General features: G+C 40.2%; 1 protein-coding gene across 5 annotated transcripts in view; it reads right to left on the reverse strand.

The window, feature by feature from the left end:
* CTNNA2 (catenin alpha 2) overlaps positions 1-24,765 on the reverse strand; it is a 466,069-nt gene that overhangs the window by 118,196 nt on the left and 323,108 nt on the right. For all 5 annotated transcript variants that reach the window (XM_064511622.1, XM_064511625.1, XM_064511624.1 and 2 more), the window contains one exon: positions 1,231-1,311. In XM_064511622.1, coding sequence (XP_064367692.1) covers positions 1,231-1,311 — 81 coding nt within the window. The remainder of the gene's footprint in view (positions 1-1,230; positions 1,312-24,765) is intronic.

Here is a 24,765-nt window from a genome sequence, read left to right on the forward strand (position 1 = left end):
TTCGCAGATGAGTAATTCAGGCAACTGCTGCGAGCCTCGCGCAGCGCAGTAACTCATGTGTTAGTCTGCTACTTCCTCCGAGCGGTAAGAACAGAGGTGGGAGGCAACACATGGTGCAAGCGCCGCTGCAGAAGTGGGGACGCCACAAATTTGGAGGTCAGAGCAGCAGAGCTCCGCCTCCTGTTATCCGCCGAGCAGCAGATGTGATGCTAGGCTTGATCCAAGGGAGCTGATGATTCATATAGTCTGCAAGGCCGTTGCAATATTTGTATCATTTGGAGAAGTAAGCTCTGAGACAGCTCTCCTCAAGCATGTTCGTTGCGAGTTTGGTGACAAGCGAAATGAGCTGAGTTTTGGAGGTGCACAGCACTGACTCCAAAGTGCCTGTAGATGCCACTCTTTCTGAGACTATCACGCAAATAGGTACCTGCAGGTGCATTTAAGTCCTTATTTGGTATTGCAGATTTGTGTGTTTGGGACTATTTCTACAGACTCAAGCTTTGAGTGGTCAGTAGTCATTTTTTTCACAGAAAATATACATAAACCCAAAATATTGGGATCATCTCAAAAGAGGAAAAAAACGGGCCAGAAAAAGAGAAAGGTAATCCCTCCCGCTGTAACTTTGAAAGGGCAAAGAGAAACTCCTAGGGGGTTTCTCTCTTTGGTTTCCAATATTCCTCCTGTTCTTTTCCATCGCAAGCTTTCTGAACAAATCTTCCAGCCTTATTACCAACCGCAAAGATAAAAGCAATATGAGAAAGCCAGCCTTTCTGGCTGAAACTATGCTTTACTGCTGTTTATCAGTCTTATCCCTAGTCTCACAGCACCTTCATTTAATAACATACCTAGAAATTTTTCTTTGAAAATATTCTGCTCTTACAAACATTTTCATATGCTGCTCATGGTTCCTGTCATTTCAATAAGAGTATTCGTGTAAATACAAATAAGCACATATGCCAGTGTTTTTACAGCCGGGGATGCTTGGAAGCAAAGGCAGTGAAGGTCTGCGCAGTCTGCCCACCCTCCCAGATATTAAGAGTATTGGGGGTAGATATGTAGTATACTGCAAGCTCTCCTTAAGGAGAGGTACTGATCCTTCATTTAATGTCGAGTGTAATGTAAAAAAATAAGGGCATGCATTCTTTATGCTTCTACAAGTGACAAAGTCTGAAATTGAAAAGCAATGACTTTCTGAAAAAACGAAGAAGTATTATGAAAGCCATAGGTTACCTGTCTTCGTAGGTCTCGTGTTTTCTTGGTCATCTTGTCAATAGCAATGTTCAGCGGGTCCCCTTTCTCCTTCCGCCCAGTCTGTTATAAAAGAAATTACGGAGTTAGAGGAGAACATTCTCCAAAACACGTATCTTTTTTTTAACAGTACAGATGTATCAAAGCAAATCTATGCATTGCTCTTTGTTTGCTTCCATTAAGCTTTTATTTTCAACATAATGTTTTAAACATGTTTATGCGTGGGGGCACTGCAGATTATTTTAAAACAGCCCTAAAATGATAAGACGAAAGATTAAGGTGACTCACTAGAGAGTTCAGGACTTTTCCACCAATATATTATGTGCATATATTATAGCCCGTGCTCCAAAAATCTGGCGAGACCTTTCAGTATAAAACGAATATTAAGAGTTTCTAATCTCCAGCCTGCCAGGCACCGGGAATGTTAAACATGATAATAAGCAGCAACACAGCTTGAGGACAGAAGGAAAATGGTCCTTACGCCTGCAACAGGAATCATAGCGGCAGACGTTAAGTGCAGTATAAAGACAACTTCCACTTAAAACACTTTCCTGCAGGAAGTCTCAAAGCAAAAATGCCCATGAAGATTAAAAAGGGGGCGGAAAAAAAGTGTTTTGCGGCTCAAAATCTATGAAAAAATATAGTTTGTAGCTACCACGGTACAGAAGGCTTTAAGTGACTTTGTCAGCTGTATGACATATCTTTTAAGAGATGACTGCTTCTCTAAAGCTTTGTTACATCTCTTTGCACATTGAACTCCGCTTGATAGCTTTTTAGCAAGAATCACAGCGATCTTCCATTCCTCCTAGCAATCCCCTTTCTTTCCCAGTGCTTTTTAAAAAATATTCCTATTTAGAATTGTTCCGTGCATCCGATTAAGAACGATTTGCTAATTCCAGCTGAGCCTAATAGCATGCGTTTCTGGGATCTGTTGAGGACTCACTTTTGGGGTGGGATGGCGATTAAGCACAGCCTTTCAGCAACGGTCTCGCAAAGGCACAGCGCTGTGTTATCACCTCCGCGAGGCCTCGCCGGCGAGCGGCCTGTGCTGTAATCTTCTGCCTTAACCATTTGAGTGAACGCTTGCTTTCTATTACTGTCTGCAATTTTAATTATGATATGAGGCCCATGCATTTATGATCACCTGGAAATCCGTAAAACCCCTTTTTTATTTAGAAATTCAAACGTAACAATGCCAAATGCCTGCAGAATGTAACACAAAACATAAATTTAACCTCGCAGGTATCTAAAGAGAATCCATCACGAATTCACAGAAGTTACGACACGAACTGAAACCGGAAAGCAGAGAGAGAAAACATTTGATGCAAGAGGATTCATCCGCGTAACCCGCTGATGTTTTTAGCTCCCTCTTCTTGTGCTTATCCTTAGACCGAGATTTGCTGCTCCCCCGCTAATGACCTATGGCTCTTCAGCCTACGCACTTGCAGCACGTCCTTTTGGGTTTAGACGTCCTGAATTCAGTCCCTGGTACGTTGTCCGAGACAGCAGCTGTCATACATGCACACAATCTATAGCTTCGCAGGCTGAAATTTCACATTAAAAATGAGACAGCCTGGGGCAGCTAAGCTGGGTATGGCAGGGCCATCCTAACTGTTGAAATGCTACAGCGGGGACTGTCAGATGAACTACTTCCAGCCAGGTTCCAGGTCTGCTCGACTATAAAGCTACATTCTAAGAAAATTTTCAATTACTCCGGCTGTGTGCTGTGGACTAGCTGCAGCAAGTATCCTTGGCAACATTAGCGTTCAGGGATGCTTTATTTTCCCAGTCAAATAATTCAATTTCTGTAATATTGTTTAAATTCTTCTCTTCCTTCTCGGTGTTTCAGCTTTGATCCATAGACTTAGAGGAAGATCTGCGACCACACAAAATGTTTTAAGACATTTATTGCTGGGGCAAGGATGACCTTTTTTCCCATAAAAAACAGGGTACTGTGTGACAAACTATGCAAATCGCAGTGAATATTAACACCATGTGAATAATGGAAAAGCAAAATCCGTGACATTTAAGGCTACCTTGAGCTGGTATTTTACAGCTATCAGACAAAACAACTAGTTAACAATTCTCCGTAGAGCTTGTGCAGGGCAAGTGGACCTTGCACTCAACACTTGCAAGATCAAGCACTTACATTCCCCATTAAAGGGGTCATAGAAGTGCCCTGAATAGGAATGTGGGACTTCTTCCAGGATGGCCAGCCATGGGAAGTACTGATACTGAATAAATCAGGCACCTGATATGTGGCAAAGTTTAGGAGCAAAGGCTCCTGACATTCCCTGAAAAGTTACTGGAGGAAGGACAGATATTTTGAGACTGACTTGGAGTATGGGAATTAAGCTCCCAGCTTAGGCTTCTTTGAATTGGTCTTTGGAGGAAACTATCATTGACTAAATAGTGAGAGTAGGGCCATGGTAGCCTACATCCAGCATTTGACATCTCAACATCTTACATCTAGCATCTAAGCCCCTTTTCAAGTTTATCCTATAGCTCTTTTTGTCTAATTTTAAATTACAAGAAGAGGGGCCCTTTAGGTACACCCTACTGCTAAATGCAAGAAAACTGGAGACCACCACCCAGCACAAACTGGCAATGTCCACCTGGCCAGCCCCTTTTCCCTCCAAAGTAGGGAAAAGCCTCATCTATTAATTACCTATTGAAAAGAGTCCCTACTCCATGCAATTGCCCAAACCGTGCCTGCATTTTGTCTGAGATGCTAATTGGTATGAGCCAATGCTGGAGAACATGCTGCCAAACAATGTGCACAGAGATCCGGCTCTTGCGTCCCTCCGTGGCAGTATTTTATTAAATCATTATGAACACAGATGAAATCTTAGAGACTGTGCTCACGTTCTGCACAGCTCTTCATTATACAGGAATTTTAGGTGTTGTTTAGCTTGAATGCACTTCACCTGTTACTTGTAAAGTGGTTTTTGCCTTTTACTCTTGTTACAAAAGCCTTGCTTCACTGTACGATTTCGAAAAAGGAGAAATTCGTTTAGTAAATCACATTGTTGGAAAATAAATAGCATGGCATGTGATGTTACATAGCTTCAGGCAGGTCTGTCAAACACCATCTGCTCTGTGCTGAAAATATAAGTTTATTAAGGTTTATTTATTTAAGTCCTTAAATACGCTTATATTAATGTTGCTCTGTGCTAAATTTTTGGCCTCCATTCCTGGAAGGGATAGAAGGGAATTTAGCAGTTTCCTGTGTTTCTGAAAAAAAACCAAAAAGCTTGGTATTAAACCTCATGGCGTTCCTCTGTTAAGCTTTTTCTGTGAGGGGAAGAAAGGCACTTTGGAGATGGGATAAAAAGAAAGTAAAAAAAGAGCTCCTGGCATTGGGATGAAAGCAGAAGGAAAAATGCACAGAATTCCTGGAACATGTCGGCCAAAATATTGGTATTCGCAGTTCCTATGGCTAGAGTCGCGCCGACTCATGGTGTAGTAAGGAGAACTTTCCTATGGAAGAATATATTAATTATTGAATATCCTGATTGCAAATGACCGTTAGCAGGGTTTGCATGCTGTTTTATACTCAGCATATTTCCAAACAATTCTCCCAGGCCATGTTACTCCCCTCCTAGTTTAGAGCTTTTCCCTGCCTGCCTGATTTATTTTCAGCTTCTCAGGAGGAGCTAATTTCAAAGGGCTCCTGGCCAGGGGCTGTGCTTCCTACACACTCTGCTAGGTCAAAAAGGGACTTCCATTACAGTTCTGCCCCAAGGCTGCCGTCTCATTCCCTGGGCCGGCAAAGTAAGATCCAGCTGCCTGGATTTATTTTTCAAGCATTTTTAAGCCTGATTTGCCACCTGCCCTTAGAAGTTGAGCAACTTTTCAGCACACACGTGTCTAGTTAATGAGGACCTGGAGAAATCCAGTTACCATCATTTTGTTCTAGGAAATGCCTACAGTCTCAACCACTGTCAACGGTATTTCCTAACCTATAAAACAAATAAAGAATATAATCATTGTGCTCCCTATATTAAACAAAATCTAAGAAGCCCCAAAGAAAAACTGTGTAATATTAAGGTAAGTGCTTAGTTAGATTAGGAACTCCAATCCCATTTAATTTGGAAGGCAAATAAATAGAGTAATAGCCAAAACCGTGTAACTATGTTAGGAAATTTCAGCATCTGCCAGAATGATCTTTCCTAAGATAAAGCACTGTTTTTCCTTTTAAAAGAGATTTTATTTTCTTCCTCTATTTTTGCTTTGCATGAGCTGTTCACAGTTCATACTGTGGAAGTAAAATAAAACTCTCTCCAATATTTGCACAACTACTGAGGACATTTATACCCGAAGACTTGCTCGTTAGGGAACTCTCTTGACCAGCATGAGGTACTCATAGGACTTTCTTTTTCAACCCTAGAGAATATCTCAGATTTAGGAAAAGGCCAGTCAGGCCAATCAGCCTAGAGACACGGTACGTTTTGGATGAGACACAGTCACCGCAGAAAGAAGATGCTCTGGACCACGACCGTTCTGTCAGTTTTGAATAATTCTAAATCCCCCAAAATGGAAATCGTAAGAGTTCACAAAACTTCTGAAATTTCAGCACATAAAACGACTAAAATTGCTACAACTATTATGGGGAGGACTTAGTGTTATGTTAATGAATATTCTTATGTGGCCACAGAGATTTAAAAGGGAGGATTAGCTACAGTCATGTAAGACGCAAAGCCATGACTCTGAGCACATTCTTACAAAAGTCTTATAGTCAGCTACTTTTTTAGCAGACAGATGACTACAGCCAACAATAGTAACCTACATAAGGAAGGGAATGGAGTGCCAAGAAACAATGTCACAGGTACAAAACCAATGTGTATGACTCTACCAAGAGAGACTTGGAAGAGTTCCTAACCAAATTATTTTCCTTTTCCTTTAAAATGCCTAATGTAGAAGCTCAGTGTAACATGCCCATTTATCACTAATAATAAAAAAAAAAGGTTAAAACTGTGTAAGATGCTTTGGGACCATTATTTGCACACATTCCTCTGTCTTCCTGTTGCTTCAGGTATAAGCCAAAATGCCTAGGAGAGCTCGTAGTGTATTACATGTTGCATGTCCAAGACTTCCTCATTGTCATTTATAGAGTAATTTAGCCTCTAGGAGACAGCTGGAAAGATTATCTATTGATCCAAAAGCTACTCTGCCTTGATATACTTTTATATTTTCATCATCCCCTAGGTAGATGGTTCCATTATTTACAGTTTATTCAGAATTCAATACCACAATGCTTTATTAAGGCGTAAATTGCTGCTCAAGAATATATCGGTCCTAATATTTTCTTTTAAATGTTGAACAACATCACTCTTTAAAAACTGTGCTCATGTTCAATAGCTCTTTTAAAAGTGATGAACAGAGGCTTAGTACTAAGAGGAAAACATTTTGAACAAGAGACACAAGCTGCATCAGTGCTTTTTAGCAGAAAGCTAAGTTTAAACATACCAATACATAGTCTCCTTTTGACAAGTTAAGACTAATTTTGGGTCAGGAGAAGGCTAGTTCATATATCCTAGCAGACGCGAGTAGAGGCGAAATTTCACTGGAAGCTGAAAACCCTAGCTGTTAGCTAGGGAAGTTGGTCAACGAAATATAGTTTAGAAAAGTTGTGAGGTCCCCCTATATATGAGCTGAAGAAAACATCTTAAAATGAATTAAAAAAAATGTTGGAATAGTAAAAGAAGCTCCTACAAATATGGTGTGAATGTGAATTATGTTCTACTCAAGCCAGTGATTTCATCCATATTTTAAATTTATACCTATAAATGATTTTCTTTTTTAGCATTTACTCTAAGACAGCAACTAGAGTGGAGACTGTAATCACTTGTATGCCATCTTAACACTGAATTTTAATTTGTATGTTCCCGTTTCCTCTTAATCATTCCTCTGCTCTTGGGGAAAAAGTAAAGTGGAACTTTGCATAAATGGGGGGAAAAAAGTTGTTTAGAAATCATTTTTCTACTCCAATCTTTTTGATATTGTTTATCCAGTGGTAGTTGCAAAGAAGGAGGAAGGTTCGGTCACCAAAAATATGAGTCAAGGCAAGCCTGAAAGACTCCTATATGTACATTATCTTGCCACCTTGCAATAAAACACTGAATTACAGTCTTTCTTCCAGGCACTTCCACAGTCCTGCTCAGTTTGACAATGCCATTCGCTAAACAGCCTGCTCATAAATGTAACCTACACCCAAGAAGCTCTCCTGGAACAAAACAAGTGCTTTCAGCAGTTTTTAATTACCTTACAGAATGGTGACTAGTTCTCATGGAGCGTAATTGATGCCACTGTACCATAAATAATCATAACGAAGCACAAACTAGGGAAGGCTCATCCTTATTTTGCCAGAGAGCAAGTAAAGGCAAGGGAATTAATGAACCAGGAGCTGGATACCACATCCACATCTTAGGTGCACACATCTTAGTGGCTCCAAGCAAATTTTAGGGAGATCCGTGCCCAAATAAAACTAAATATGCAACGAACTAAAGAAATCATGGAAACTACATATGCAAATGGAGGAAGAAGACTCTTGTATTCCTCCCTACGTGTGTTCGTACGCAGTCCACATCGCCACAATATCCCGAGTGCCTTCCAGGGCTGAACAAAGCAGCATGTTTAATATTAGTCATGTGTGCCTTGTTCTTCCTCCTGTCCTCTCACAAAAAGGCAAATCTGTGGGTAGTGGAGCACTTGACTTTGCTTAGTTTGTTGCTGCTGCTTTTGTTGTTTTGCCCAATTTGCAGTTATGGTCATTACTTGTCTTGTGGCAATGCCCAAGGGCTTTCAGAAACATTCTCAAAGACAACAGTTTGCTTTGAAGAGCCCAGTTAGGATTAGGGCTTAACCATTTTCATTCCTAAATAACAGTTACTATAATTAAACTGATATTAACCCATTACTGTATACTGGCATCTCAGCTTCCCTAAAAAAATGATTGGAAAAATTAATAGTTATATTAATATTAGAGGCTGTGGAAAATGCAGACCGTTTTCACTCTTGAGAATGATGCCAGCATTATTTTTTTTTTTCACTTGTAGGTATATGTGGAATATTTCTGTATTTCTGTGTATTTCTGAGTTAGAGTTAGCAAGGTCACTTTTTTTTTTCCTAGCTACTAGTCAAAACTGGCTTTTTCAGCATACCGAGGTACCAAAAATGCCGAAAAAGCAACTGGTGGGATTTTCATAAGTGTCAAGGCAAGCGTAACATAAAAATCACATTGACTTTGGTTACGTAAAAAATCAATGCTATTCCTTTGTGGAGCAGTGGGGAGTCAAACCTACATTAGACACTAGAGTAAGGGTAAAACAGGACTCTTGAGCTAAAAGTCCAAAGTCAAGATCCAAAACCTGCCCCTTACATTGACCATTTGAACTAAAAGTGCTCTAAGGGGTGACGGTTCTGCGTGCTCCAGCAGTCCAGCTGCACAGGTTTTGCCCCCACCAGCACCCAGTGTGATGCAGCAAATGACCTGCTTTCCCTTAGGAGCCCGACCCAAGGTGCCAGCCACATGGGAGCAGCACTTGGCTCCTTCTAAAGTCCATGTATGGCCATTTTCTTGAGAAAATGTGGACATCAGTGGATTAGCAATGTGGATTAAAATGTGGATTAGCAGTGCCCCTTTTTTACGGAAAATGCATAAAGCATTAAGCTGAACGTTCAGTGTGTTCTTCAGCTTGGCGGTGTTCAAAGCCATCTCTTCCATGCTCTAAGAGAAGACTCCAACCAGCAGGTTGGAGGCAAGAGGTGCTGGAGGAGAGCACACTCTTCCTCGTGATGAAGCCGAGCAGCACAAGGTTCATCAGGTAGAAACTGTCCTACCTCCTTCACCTGGCCAACCTCACTGTCACCCTGCTTCTGAGGGCTATTACATACTGTAGCTTTGAAAATGTGTCATCAACAGTATTTCCCCAGGGAAAGGATTTATTGCCATCATTTGAGAGCTGTAATTTCATCAAATTTTAAATTATAATGTAGTGCACACTCTACTTAGAGAATGAAGAGAGAGTTCTCAGGGTAGGATCCATCTCATTTAATTTTACCATCTAAAAGTATTGAGTGTGACCTAGCTATTTGGGCTCCTTCTATATTGAAAACATAGGTATAGGCATTTCTAGAGCACAGTTCGCCTGCATTTCTTATATATCTATTTTAATATGGGATACATATCGCCACATGGGGTTGCTTCTGCATCCACTGCAAATGGAGGGAGTGTCGTGATACTAGATGGTTAATTCTTAAATGACTAAGTGACATGAGATGAATCCCCTCTTACTAACTGCAAGAATGTCCAGCCCTCCTAAGGTTCAGCCCAAAGACCGCATCTTGGGCAAACTGTACATGTTTTGGGTGACTTTCTTCCAGAGAACTTAAAAATAATAATGTTGTAAGGGCACCCTTTTTAACAAGCTCCCCCAAAAGTCATTCCTTTACCTCCAGGGTGTGATAATTTAGCTGAGTTTTAGAATAATTCACTTTCTTCCCACTGTCTAAAAGGATCATACTTTATAAATTTAAGATTAGGCATTAGATCTTAGCACCCTTGCTAGTTTCTCCAGGCTCTCTCACCCTTCAAAAACCCCTTAACATATACACACATACAAACACAAAACTTTAATACTTCGGTCATCACTACCAATGGCCTTAGGACAATGTTGTGTTAAAACTGTTTCTTATCATTGTAATTAAAGGTGTGATTGTCACCGTAACAGCAAGACACAGTGAGCTGCTAGTCACGGTAACGTGGCAATTTGCTGGAGAAAAAAATAGCTGCAGCTGAAATTCTCTAAACTCAACTTCCTCAAATAAAAACCTTCGGTAACCTTACCCTAATCTGGATCGATTTGCAATATATTACTTCTAGTTAAAGAACACCTGTTTATTTGGAATGCTTCCTCGGAGTACGAGAGGAGGAAAACATCAGGTTTTTCACAGAAGAAACTGCATGTTTGTAGTCAGTTGATGTTTGTATACAAAATTGATGTTGTTACAGTTAAATGCATAAAAAGCCTAGACTTCTAGGGACAGAAATGTAGTCGAGGTAAACTGTTCTAAATCCATCAACTTCAATGAAGCCACACTAATTCACACCAGCTGAGAACCTTCTCCCTCATCAGCTAAATGAAACCTTGCAGCTGCTCCACTTAGAAGGTCAGGATTGTTTACTCCAGAATTCAAAATTGTTCTAATTTTTTTCACAGCCATCCACTTACAGTGTGTCCACTACAGACTCCCAATTTAGCTACCAACTGCTTTCCAGCTGTAATCTGCTTTTAAATCACTTCTGGACGGCATCTCTTAAGCTGAAATAACTTGAGGAAAAGACGACGGTACACATTTTTTTCTTTCCCTTAAGACTTGGCAGTCCATAGTTAAGGGCTATGTAAATAAAGAGAATTAAAATTCACCAAAGTTTATACAAGCTTTTGAGAAAAGCATATTATATTATTATAATTCATGCTCATAAGTGATAAAATAATAAATAATAACATCTACCATATTTTCTACTACAAACTTCTCTGTTAAAACAGTTTAAGTATGACCAGGTAGCTAAGAAAAGAGGAGGGTTAGAAAAGTTCAGGGGAGGTCTTGCAACATTTAATGAACAATACCATATGCATTTAAGATCAAAGGAGAATATACTGAGAAAGTCTTTGTCACATCTTTGTTACAGATTAGTGGGAATACTTGTTAGCACTCTTAATAGAAGTGACATTGGACCTCGGGTATCACGGCTGGTCTCGGTTTTATGTCTCAAGCACTTGTGGCCAATATCTTCCTAGGTGGATTTAGATTAAAGGTTCTATTACGAGTCTCGGGGATGAGTGTTATTCCCTGAATTAGGACTGCCTGAGGCATCTCAGCATTCCTTGAAAATCTCCTGTTCGGATTTATCAGGTCTCCCTCTTAGGCTGAACAGGACAACGACATAACATCATTTGGCTGCAAGCAAAGGCTTTCTTTTGTTTGCTTGCGTATTTAAGCAAAAGGCTCCATCTGACTACAGCATTTGACTATAACATTAGCTTCTGTAATGTGCACCTTTACGCATTTTTTTCCAGCAAAGGAGTATTTTAAACAGACATCGGTGACAAATGATGGGACTGCTGGAAATACATCAAAGGTTTCACACATTTAGAAGTATTCAAAATGTTGCCTGTTTTTTTTTTTTAATGATCATAATGGAGTTCCAGCTAGGTCGCTCTATATACATCCAGAATTTTGGTTAATGTCCTAAGTTGGGTGTTTCATAACTTCAGAATTCAAAAACCCAAAATCTAGTGTAGAGGAGACACAGGACTGTCCTGATTGTGCTTACAGAGTGCTCTGAGTTTCTAATACGACTGAAAAATAGGATGGCAACTAGTTGGTTGCATCTCTGACTGCCTAACAAACATTGTTATGAGGATGTGTATTTGGTATCACACCTGCATTTCTTTCTTTTTAATTGCATCATGCTTATATTCCTTGGATGCGCCACAAGGAACCGAGGTCTTTTCTTGCTTGCATCCTACCAAAAACATGCTCATCACTGTACACAGATTAAAGCACACGCTAAGTGAAAAGAAACTCAATATTTGTACTTAAAACAGAGAATAAAATCCTTCTCAAATTTATTGCTTCTTTTTCCTCCCTTACCTTGCTGTTTGCCTCCAGACTATGTTTTTTTCCCTCTATCCTCCAACCTGGTCTGACCACTTGCAATCACCACCTACCCCAAAACAATATTTTAAATGATTTGGGGTGGCGTTTCTTGCAGCCAGCGAAACCACTGCCACTTTCGAGCTCGGCTGCCTTGCTTGGCAGCGTGCTGCACAGCCCACGTGATGCCAGGTTAGCGCAAGGGTCAGACTTGCCGAGGGCAGCGACCAGTGCGCTTGGCCACAAGCCTTTCCATGGCACCTGGCCAGCAAAAACCCCACCTGCAAGCAAACAATGTGCGCGGCAATTAGTTGGACTCATCCTGCAACGTTAGCCAGCGTTTCAAATTAATGGAGACAGAGGAAACGCTGGGAAAGAAGAGGACTCAATGCTCATTGCAGGAATTAATGGGTCACTTTGGCTTCTTTGTGTCCCACCTTCCCTCTTGAGGACACCACCACTACGAGGGACAAGTGATGAAACACAACAAAACCAAACCAAACCAGGAGAACTGCATCTACTTAAACGGCAAAGGACGAGCTCTTCTGATTTCTACAGCGCAAAGCCGTGGTCCCTTCCTGCCACCTCCTCGGATCAATGTGCTAAGTGATATCCATTCAAATTACTTGTCACCTTAATCAGAGGAAGTAAAACACAATTACAGGGCATTAGCAGAAAAGTCAGCACAAAATAACAGAGTGCCCGTTTGGGAAATCTGAAGCAAAAGACTGTTGAAAATAACTCTGTGACATTTTCATCAACAGTCTTTATTAAAGTGTTATTTTTTTTTAAGTAAAAGCCCTTTGTAAATGCTATTCCAGGCTAATTACACACAAAACAATGCTTTAAAGCTATAAACTGATTAGAGTCCTTATTTCTCCTTTCAGATTTCTGAGTTTCTTCCTCTTCTCTTCTTAGAAAAAAATACATACACAGAGATAAAGACCTTTACTGGCATGATCACTGGTGCGTTCACAAAGCCTTTCCATGCTCCCTCCCAAGTCAGGAGGAATTTTACCATTATTTTCGGTTGACACAAGATTGAAACATTCACATGGCAGGCATACTCCAAATTTCTGCTGAAATGTAAGTCGTATTTTTGGAATCATCAAGCGAATGATTTAGATGAAATGGATGAAATGGGAGCAGGGGAGGGAAGGGATTCCTCTACTTCTCCCCTGAAGGCAGGAATACAAGACTAATGGAGCCAAAAGGCCAAGCAAAAGCAAATCTGCCCCAAAACCTTGGGTCTCAAGTGCTCAGGTGGGATATGATGGCACGTGCTCTGCTTCTCTCCGACCCTTTCATCCCAAAATGCTTGGTAGCTCAGTTCCAACAATTTAGGCAAAATATACACCCAGTGCAGAGGTGTAAAAGAAGGAAGGATATGTGACCCCCGCAACAGGGAATCAGACCCAGCTCTCTCATTCCTCAGGTGACACTCAGCAGTTAAATAAAACAGGAGTGGCAGAATAATCACTACTAAATTTTGATACAAAGGAATCAAAAAGATCTCCAAAAAAATAACAATCAACACACGTCTTCAAAATACACGGTGAGCACAAGACCCTTCCTGGAAAAGGACTTCTGCCTACCAACCTTGATTCTCTTTCAAGATCCAGAAAGTACGGCGGCTCGCACTGTGCTCTGCACAGTTACTTTGCTGGATTGAGGTGATTTAACTTTTTTTGAGTAGTTTTGCTAAGATACATCTGCTCTCCTGCACAGAAAAGAAATCACGATGCATGGCCCAGGTCTTGGATACCCCCGTGGTGAAAAAGGTTTGTGTTGTAATTCCTAGCTCATAGACTCGTAGCCTTTAACAGGATTTGGCCCTTTACCTTCTATATTCCTGGGACAGACAGTCATTAATTTGACCATCCCTGCCTGGTCCGTAGGGTAATTGAACAAATAGCCCCACACATCCACAGAACTGCCTGCAAAAAGTTATTACTGTGAATGTGCAATATGACAAATTAACTCAGCTATCTTTGATAATGATAAAGTCAAACTGTCAAGGTCTCATATCTAATGGAAAAGGAAGAAAATAAATGAATGTGCAACATGCAAAACTGCTGTGGTAAGGAACAGCTTACATTCTGCCAAGCCAGTCAAAATAAAAAGGATAAAGTTAATTCTATTCTTAAAATTTGCTTGACACATCTTCCTCTCCTGGCAAAACTGAAGTCACCAAAATATCTCAAAAGGGGCTAAATGCAAGATAGTCCTTTTGGTAGACTGCCACAAAGACTTGTCGTAGGACATGAAGTGTAAACATTTTTAAAGAGTGCTAAGCGAAATCCCAGCAGACTGAAAGCTGTGGTTCTACTGCAAGAAATGAAATAGCTTTCAAATAGACACTGATTGGCACCACCTCCATTCTGATGTCCATAAATGAAAGTGATAGAGCCTTCAAAAGTGCCAAAGGGACATTAGCTGTCCAAAACAACATTAAAATGTGGTCGGATATGGCTCCTCAGCTTCAAAGGTATTTATATTTTGCTAAGTTATTGAGATGCTTTCGAAAATTCATCCAATGAGACAAAGGTGTCTCATTCAAAAGGTGTTTTTCAAAAGAGCAGAAAGGCTGAAAGTCTACGGGGATTTAAATTCTTAAATTCCCCTGGATATGCCTACATTATCAGCTAGTATTGGCTTTTGAGGTGAATTACTGATCTGGAGTTGTACTGAGTTACTCACTGCAGGAGTTACTTTAGTGTTGAATAAAGCGTGATTTGTACCAAGACTTGCAAAGGTGGTAGATCAGAAGTTACCCACAGACATTTGCAGCTTTTCAGAATACCTTTTAAAGCAAGATGCATACAGGAACTAGCTGTAATTGGTAAAAGCACCTACTGACTTCTACACCTGGTTTTCTTCTTGCCCTCCTAAACAGCTAAAACTACAACGGTCAGAATTAAACCTAATTTTTATGTAGGTGAACTCTCTTAAATAGTGTTATTTTAAACATTTTCTAATTTGATTCCACAGTGACTTCAACAGCAATTTTAGCAGTAACGTGACATAACATTCCCCATTCCTTAACTTATTACTCTATTCTTATACGCAACACCCTGTAATTTCATTGGCATTAACTATAAAATTATCATTGAATAAATGTTTCCTTTAAGGTCTATGATTTCAATAAAACGGGAGCAATCGCGGAGGTTGTGCACCTTGCACAAGGGCAGGAGGAGTGCCACCAAGATTGCAACCGAATCCACAGTCTCTGGGAACTAGACTCTGTCCCAGTTTCCCAGGCCAGTTCTCCCCCTAACAGCCTGTATTTTAGGAAAGTTTGCTGTAGTATGGCAATTAGCATTAAGGGTGAGTCAACTCCATGATGATCAAATGCCTAAAGAAATTTTAGAAAATAAACTAAAGCCCGGCAGGAGAAGCTGTGTTGCACTCCACACCGCATGATGCTTTTCATTTCAAAACTACTAAGTAAATTACCGAGAAAAAGTTACTGTGAATAAAATGGGCTGCACTGTGTTAAGTAATTATCTCTAAAGTGTGAAATGGGTAGGAAGTATCTCATCTTAAAGTGGTGCCATGATGCATATTACCTCTCTAGTATAAAGTGAACAGTCTTTTTTTTTTTTTTTAATCTTGCAGGAGCAAGCACAGAAACAATTTTTTTTTTCCTAATGATCTTTCATGTGGGAGAGAAGTGTAAAGATTCAACTTGTGAAACTACGCTGTATTCTGCTCTTGGTACTGCACTAGTGTTTCTAGGAGAAACTTCTAGAGAGGATTATTTTCAAGAAGTCTCAGGAAACGCCCAGCATATTACAACTATATTAATACAGTCAGGTAGCACGTGATGGAGGCAGGATCTCAGAGGCACAGCACTGCTAAGAGTAATTTATGGCACAGGGTAAAACACAGCTTGCCTTTAAGTGTGTCTTGCAAGTACGCTGCACTGCATACCTGTTCCTTGGTCTTGAAAGCCGGAGTAGAAAAAGGTCATTTTAATAGCAAAGTTGCAATCACAGCATGGGTTAGGAAATACCCTTACGATGCTTCTCAGAGAGCAGAGGAGATTTTTGCAATGAACTAATACCTAGATGCATAAAGACAGGCTATTTCAAAAAAAATAGTAAGAAAAAGAAAAAAGAAAAGGTTAACTTTCTCCCAGATTTTTGGTTTTGATGATTGTTATTAAAAGTTGCAGGAACTCAGGAGGAGGAGGAAGAGGAAACACAAATAAGAATTAAGAAAAGGCTTTCTCCAGGAGAAAAAGTAACACAAATATTGGTTGTAATGAAGAGCGTTCCCTGGTTTTCTGAAACGCTGCTGTCCATTTTAAGGAGATCCACATGCACACGGTTGAACGGCCAACAGGCACAATTTAGAGAAAACACTTTTCATTAATAATCTCTTCCAACACTGTAATGTCCAGCATGGAATACAGGCTTTTGTTTTGCTTTTTTTTTTTTTCCTCCCCCTTAATACGAGAGTTTCATTTCAAAGAGGTCAGAAAGGGTTATTTTCTCAGATTAAATATCATAGGGGTAATAGATTAATATTTTGCGAGGGTAACAGGAGAGGACTTATGAATGGGAACTCTGCAACGCACACAGCCATTTTTTGACCTGCTCCTGAGCAAGAGCAAAAGGGTATCTACCAAGTGTAAACTCATTTTGGCCTCGGTCCCAAAACCGTCTTTGAGGCTTGACCTTCAAAGGACTTTCTCTTAACACAGAGGGTTTGAGTGGGGTTGGCCACGGGAAGGGTTTTAACAAGTCGGCGTTGCAAAGCCCTCTCCAGTGATGCAGAACAAGCCTCCGAGTAGAGCGAGTGACCTCTGCTTCTCCGACGAAGTATCCGTATATTAATAGCTTGTTCTCGGGGATTGGAAAGTGCTGCCTCGAGGAGGGGAATGGATGCAACAAAGTAATTGCCACGCTTTCATCATTATCTCAATTATATCAATGTTTGATTACTGCCGTACTTTCAAAGGCAGCAGGTTTAACACGCAGTTAGTCTGTACTTAGAGCTAAGCAATGGGCAATGCCGAGGGCTTTCGGAGAGCTTTCCCATAAAGCAGGAAAATTAGGCAATGCCAACAACACTGCATCAGGATGGGTTTTCTGGCCACCCTATACCTCCGCTGAGGGTTGGAGCCTCACCTTGCAGCGGACAAGGGGGAAGCGGACCAGCTCACATCCATGGCCACACCATTCGATGCACCTGCAAACGTCTCTGCTGAGTCCGTTTTACTACCACCACGTGCTTGCACGAAACGAAAGGACCCGCATTTACCAAATGAATAATTCACGAGCTTCTTTTCAGCTACAGAGATCCACTTTTCCTCAAAGTATGACTTAAATGCACAACCGCGTGCACACACGTACAGGCATTTGGAGCCTCAAGAATGAAATTTCATTTTCTAGATAACTTGCTAAATCAAGATAAGAATAACCATCAATCATCTAATACAGGTAAAGAGTAGAAATTTGGGGTAGGAGTGCTTTTTTTAAAAGAAAAAATGAGCCTAGCAGAATGACTGTCTATGCTAGCAATCATTTTCACTGATGAATCTCAGAGTAGGTTACCACGACAAATAGTTTCTGCTGGTAGAGCTCTTTTTACTACTAATATCACCCTGCTCTCAAAAAGCTTCTATTTTTCACATCAGAAACAAACCACAACAACATGCAGAAGAACGAGACGTTGCCTCGGAAAGCTATTGCACATCCAGAGAACTCCAGATTTTGTCAAAAGACAAAAAGAAAGCTGGATGGCATTTATTTATGCGTTTATGTGTGTATGCAGTGCTTTTATCATTCAAATCCATTATATGTTAACTTCTCATAAAATAAATAAAAAAGGAAAAAAAACCTGCGATTTATTGATTGACATATCTAGTATTTTCAGAGCTACGGAGGGAAATGCTCTGTATTAAGCCTTATTTTAAATATTTTTTTCTTTCTGATGCTCTATTTATAGGTTGCAGAACATGTCGCAGAACCGCACACTTGCAAAGAACAAAAGTATTACAACTGCCCCATCAGCTAGAATTTGCCCTGCTTTTATCCATGCACGTTATTGTACAGCCCGTAATTATATGATCACATACTAATTTTTCACAGTAGCTCTGCTTATGCACACATATTTATATCAGCCTAAAAATTATATAGTATATTCATGAACATAGACCAATTTCCACTTTCTTGGACTGGAAGTCATGGTCTTCTCTAATCCCCTGTTCCTCACAAAAAGTTTCTTCGGGAAAGGCTTGCTGACTTTTGGAAAAAAATGCATTGTATTTAATTGGGCACACTACTGTAAAATCAGTATTTAGACATGATGATCTTTGTAAAAGACTGCACTAAAAATGAACAGACCTTTTTACTGCTTCATAAACACAGGGTGAAATAATCTGTTTTGTAAATATGATCTGCAAATATTTATTTCGAAAAGCCAATAACCTAAATGTTCCTCTACCCAAGCACTTTTTAAATGTCAGTTACTATAGCATCGGGGAGCAATCATACAGCTAAATGATGCCTTAACCAGTTTTCAATGATAAATGTGCTGTAGTTGCAACAGAATATTTATTAAATGTTTTCCATTTGATCCTGTTATAGAGCTTATGCTGAAATGGCAATCCAGAAGAACAAACTCCTCTACTTATTCCTGGAATTCACCATATATTAGGATAATTTCCACAAATTTTGATATTTAATTTTTTTTTGCAATTTTTTTTTTCTGACCACCCTTCTGGAGTGATTCCCCTCTTCCTATTCCTTGCAGGCAGTGTATGCATGCTATGCTGAACAAACAGACACGATCCCTAGACATAGTAATGGCAATCTAAGGAGCTTAAAGTCATAATGCAGGCTAGGAAAACAAAAGAATGTTGCTTAAAATGCACAAGCTTTTAAAAATAATATTTTTTTGTGTTATGCTCATTTGCCTTTTGGCTTGACGTCTTAAGGGACTATGTTTCAAACATTTCTTTGCAAGGGTTAGATTAAATGGTTAGATTAGGGTTAAGTTAATAATCCTTTGCATGAAACAAAGATACAGGAATTTGGGAAAAACCTAAATATTTGGAGGTTTCGAAACAGAAGAGTTAGGTACAGTGACTACAAATCATAAATAATGTTTGTAGTCTTAATTGTCATCCTACTCCCTCGTACCAACAAACCCTTTCCATGTTCTAGAGCACGAGCCACCTACTCCCTCCACATCGCTTTGGTGTAGCCTGCAAACACTGTGCAACGTTTATTATCTGTTACGCAAACATATACAAATGGCTATCCATATGCATAAGTAGATAGGCACACTTCCAGAAGAAAGCTCAAAACCCTCAGCCAAAGTCAGTGTCCTTGGTCTCGTACAAGAGACAGGTAGCCACGGCTCTCGCCCAAGAACCTGCTGTCTAATGAAAACACAGACTACTGTGAGTGGGGAAGAATATGGTGAAGGCAAATTAATAATAAAAATACTGTCACACAGGCACAAAAGGTTTAGTCATTTATCTCCTCAGACCCCAGATTCCCATGTCACATCTGCCTTTCCTTTGCCACATCAGAAATATGACTCAAGGCTTGCTCCTCTTGGTGGCACTTTCATTTTTTATTGTTTGCTCTCCTTCCTTCAGTAGAATCTATCTCAAGTCGACCATCCAGCCAGCGTTGCGTGTAATTTGTCTTACAACACAATCAAAAGCATCCTCGTGGTGCCTTTGATAACTTCATTTTGCTCTTTCTGTGTAGCCACTGGTCTATGAGCTGGTCTTTGCCCATTACACACACAATCTTCTGCACAATGTCCACATTTGCTCTAGAATTTATTCCATTTTCACCAAAGCATAGAAGTGTTTTTTGCTGCCCCCAGTTGAGTTGCCAGCATTGTCCACTACTCTTCTTGCCTCCTCATCCCCCAAGTCATCCGCTTTCACCCATGAAATCATTTGTGGAACCTGCCAACATCTAGAGAGCTTCAGTGGAGACATCTCTTGGTTTGTTGAACCACTTTAATGAAAATGTAGTCCCTCAAAATATCTCAGGTAAAACCTGTCCTCTCTCTTGTCCTTGTGGCTTCCATTTCTTTGCATTACTGGTTCCTCAGCTTTTTGGGACAATTGACCACTGCCAGCCTTCACTCTCTCGTGGATCACTATTCAGTGTGATCATCCAACTTGCTATTAAAAGCACTGAGAACTATGGTTAAAGTGGTCAACCACAAACTGCTGAGCTTTTTCTCATGGAGTATTTAGGAACTACTAATTTAGCCTGAAAATACTGGAAAAGTGCCTTCCGCATCTTTTACATTACAGAGAGGGCAAGTGAGCAGTACAGGATAAAGAAAAAACCTTATTTTGAATAGCAGACTTCACTGCTGTTTAATGATTAGTATGACTGCTTTCATGGATAGATGTGAATGTCAGTTCAAATCTGGGCAGGAAGCAATAATTACAGGGGAACATTTTCACAGGAAAAATATTGAAAATATTTAAATTTTAGATGCCCTTTTTCCAGAGATTCAGCTAATTAGTATTAAAACTACTTGTATTTATGCAAATATAATAAAAAGAAACACAAAATGTTGTAAAAATAAGCAAAATAATATCATCAGTAGTCTCTGAAATCATTATCCTACTTGAAAATACAATAAAATGCAAGCGTATGGGACTTTCCTGGAAATTTCCCACATGCTTTTTAAGAGACATCTGTTCAAAGCAGAAATGTAGGGTAAATTTCTGGAGGAAAAAAGAGACCAAACACAGTATCTCCCCTTTCCCCCCTATAGATTACACTGTTTAGAGCAATTTGTTTGGGGCATTTTATGACCTTTTCCGCTTGTATGAATTCCTTCTGGATTCTGGGAGACTCGCAGAGAAGCACTGAATCAAGTCCAGGAAGCTTTTCCACGAAGAGCAAAAATGCACTTTTAGCTCGGCTTTATGCATCAACAGACACGGACCCATATTTAACTCACTTGTCCCACTTAAATCAAGTGCTTATTATAAAGGGACATCCCCCACCACCCACACGATCTGATGGTGAGCGCGCTGCGAACAACTTCGGTTTCTATGCTGATATAAGGATAGCATATTGTACTGATCAAAACCACACAAAACACTGCCACATTTACAAATAGGGGCAAAATTTTAATTTAAATGTCATTTTAAATGTCCACTATTAAAATTCCTTGCTATTACTTCTTTTTTTTTTTCTTATTAAAAAGCTACTGAATATCTTTATGTTTTTATTTTAATTACAGACTCAGCTACCCCCAGTTATTAAGCAACGTACTAAGGCTGTATCACCAAATTGGCACTATCCACATTTTTCTGTGTGCTAAGCAGGTCAAATTATATCACTCATATGCTATCTTGTATCTTTGCTGCAAATAAATACAGTGAATATGGTCCTTGAGCTTTTGCAATAGACCGCAAAATTGCTTCAGCAGATCTTGAGCTAATATTAGTGCCAGTATCAGTTTGTAAATCAGTCGGATTGGACGCATTTTTCTCCTAAGATTACCAACACTATATCCCTAGAGATGTACATTCATACAACTTCTGTGTCCAAAAATGAACCATTTCTACTAGCCAAATTCCTGCAAATTTCACACAGTATTAGCACCTGTAAATTCATGCTTTTTTCCTGCCTTTCAGGAAATACAATATTGTATTTCTCCATATCAGTAGCTTTCTGCTCTCAATCTTTCCAAATCAATTCTGCCTCTGTTTTTGCTCTTCCTTCATTACTCACAGTCTCAGCCTCACAAATTGTCAGTCTCTACTCTTCTGTCTTTCGCAGCTCGCCGCAATATCAGATGCTCAATATATAAGCCTTGCTTTAACCCAGCTTCTCGCAGAAAGACAGTGAGCCTTGACCAGCTCAGGTTTATTCTGGCCATACGAACGCCTGAGATTTGCGGGAGAGGAGGAAGGGTCGCAAGTGCTGTCAGCGGCGCCTGCCTTGAGACTGCTAATTTACAGGTATTTTGTCAAGTCCCAGGGAGAACAGTCCTCAGCTCCCAGCCAAGCTTTCCCCATGCTCGTCAAAGGGCTGGGTCCAAGAGAACAAAATACAGTGCAGAAATTTGCTCCTTCACTCGTAATCCATGGCAGGCAGGGAGTACAAGAAGATGCGATGGACACAGCAGCTCAAAATGGTCCACTGCCACCCAGGAACAGTCTGGACACCCTGGCTCCTGCCCTTTCCCTGGCCACTCAAGCAGGGCACATACAGGAACGTGAGAAGAGAGCTCCGTACTACCTGTTTGGATGGATACACAAATTCAAAAGGCAACGGGATTGCCATTCAGAGCTATGGCGAATGCAACCGCATGTGTGATGCTTGGGAGTGGGGAAAAAGCCACCTTGAATACGTGTGGTCATTTGTGTGCGGCCATCTCCAGCTGCGACTCCCAGAGATGAAGCCACGGGACGACCTCGTGTCCTACCAGAGGGAGTAGCAGCAAGATTAAATGTGGAGACAGCACAATTAGTAACAGAGCCGATAGACTGTAGTACACGGGGGGAAAGAAAAGTATGCTTTTTATAAGGGACTTGGGATCTGAGACTGTACTGGAAGAAATTTCATAATATGCAGGGCATTTTAAAACTGTAACATGATGCAGCAAAATAGCTCCGTAGAGATTTAAAGCCTCTGACATCAAAAGGATTGAGCAGCTCTGAGTCCTCGTGCTGCCAAGCCTTTGCAGACCCCGTGGTGGAAACTTAAGCCTCGAACACAGCATGACTGAGACGGGGCACGTGAGTCTCAGCATGCCGGGACAGTAAGAGCAACAGGACACGCGTGACATTAAACCTCTTCTGAGATGCAGATTACAACTAAAAAAACTGAAATAAAAATAAGAAATAGGAAATAGAAACCAGGAAGCAAAGTCTGGACAAGCTGTTCCTTTTTTTTTTCTTTTTTTTTTCTTTTTTTCCTGTAAATAACTAAGGTATTATGATCTTGTACATGGGAAAACCATATGAATAGCTGGGGATGAGTTGAGAGGCATGCCTCTGCTCCAGCATAGGCTTCCTGAGCGGTGTTTGTCATGTCACTTTAGTCCCTTTCTACTTTTTCTATCTATTTTATAAGTGGGAATATTTCACATAGACATTCCGAAGATAAACGACATAAAAAAATATCGGAAGTGCAAAAATACCATTGTACTGGAAGCTATAGAAGTACTTGAGATAGATAGAAGTGTCTAGAGTATTGGACAGGTGTCAAATAAATTGAAAGTAATAATATAATAGATTATTCCACATGAGCCAAAGTTTCATGGAAATGCTGTTAAGATAACAAAAAAATCGTATCAGCTTGTCATTTATTGCATGTGTGTGGGCTTGTAAATAACCATCCCAACAAACCAAAACAAAACTGCTTTAGTATATTCCTGGGAGAATATCGCTACTGAATAAATAACAGAAGCTTTGTTTCAACACTGCAAACCAAAGCTGTAAGAAAGAGTCTCCTAATCAAATATTTTCTGCATATATGCTGTCAAATAAATTCTGCATATCTGCTAGTAATTGAGTAACCGAGGTGACCTTGAGGTGTTACGGTTTAAGGCAGGCAGGTATAGACGCAACTTAATGGATATAATATATGTCAGGACTTCACTAAAATAATTAATGCTTTTGAGACTCCGCAGGGCCAGAGCTGTCCAGCTTCATGAATTTCTACAAATAATGCAGGTAATCAGTAATTCAAATGTTATGTCTAGCTCATAGGGACATGATACATGAGCGTAGTACGTCTTCCCACTGAGACTTTATGGCTATAAATGAGGAGACATGTGTCTGTTTCCACAGTAGAACATTGAAAACACTTTTTTAGAGTGTTATTTCATATTAAAATGAAAGTTAAGGAAATGCATAATTCAGCACAAAGCAATTGTGGCACTGGCATCCTCGAGCTCTACGGGAAGGGCTGTCACACAACTGAAATGGCAAAGACTGGGGCTGCGTTTGTGTAAGCATCCCCGAGACCAGAGTTCTTCCAAAATGGGAAGAAAAACCTCTTTTATTATAAGTCCTTGTAGGGTTTTTTCATTTAAATTATAGAGTTAATTTCTACTCTATGTAGGTTCTGGGCAGGCGGCAGAATGAAGCATAGCTTACACTGCTTATAAAGGTTACCTAAACACTCTTTCTTTCTCATTACAGGACTTCTAAATTCCCAGCTCAGTCCTACAGAGACAAGGAGATGATCTGCTTTGTTCCTCCCCTGTAAAGTCCATGCAAAGTCAAATAACTACAACTCACGCAAAAAACTGGGAGGAGAAAAGGTAATATTGGCGTAGGTGAGTTGGTTTTTTTTCCTTCCACCATCACTGCTAGATGTGGATGCGCCCTTCTGTTCCCCGGTTTCATTAATATAATATAATTATCCATGCCATATAACGAGCTTACTACATAAAAGCAATTCTTTGACTCGCTTAGAAATGACACAGAAAGGTCTGTTCTGGGTCCATCAATGTTTCATACTGTCATTAATGACCCAGGTGATAGAATACGGACTACGCTTATTAAATTTGTAGGTGACACCAAGCTGAGAAGCACTGAAAGTACTCTGGAGGGCAGAATAAAAATTCAGAATGATCCTGACAAATTGCAGCTATGTCCTCAAAAAGGGGGAAAAAAAAGATGCTATTCAACAGGGTCATGTTCAAGATGTGCGCTCAGTCAGGAATAACCAGCCATAAAATACCGAATGGGTAGTAAGTAACTAAGCAGCAAATCTGTAGGAAAGGTTCTCGGGGCTTTTGTGAGTCACAGGCTGAATGTGAGTCATCGACGTCACCCAGCTGCAGAAAAGGCAAGGGCCATTCGCCAGTGTAAAAAACCAACCGTGGCCGGGGAGTTGC

This window comes from Dromaius novaehollandiae, chromosome 4, assembly GCF_036370855.1.
Source record: "Dromaius novaehollandiae isolate bDroNov1 chromosome 4, bDroNov1.hap1, whole genome shotgun sequence".
Classification (NCBI taxonomy): Eukaryota; Metazoa; Chordata; class Aves; order Casuariiformes; family Dromaiidae; genus Dromaius; species Dromaius novaehollandiae.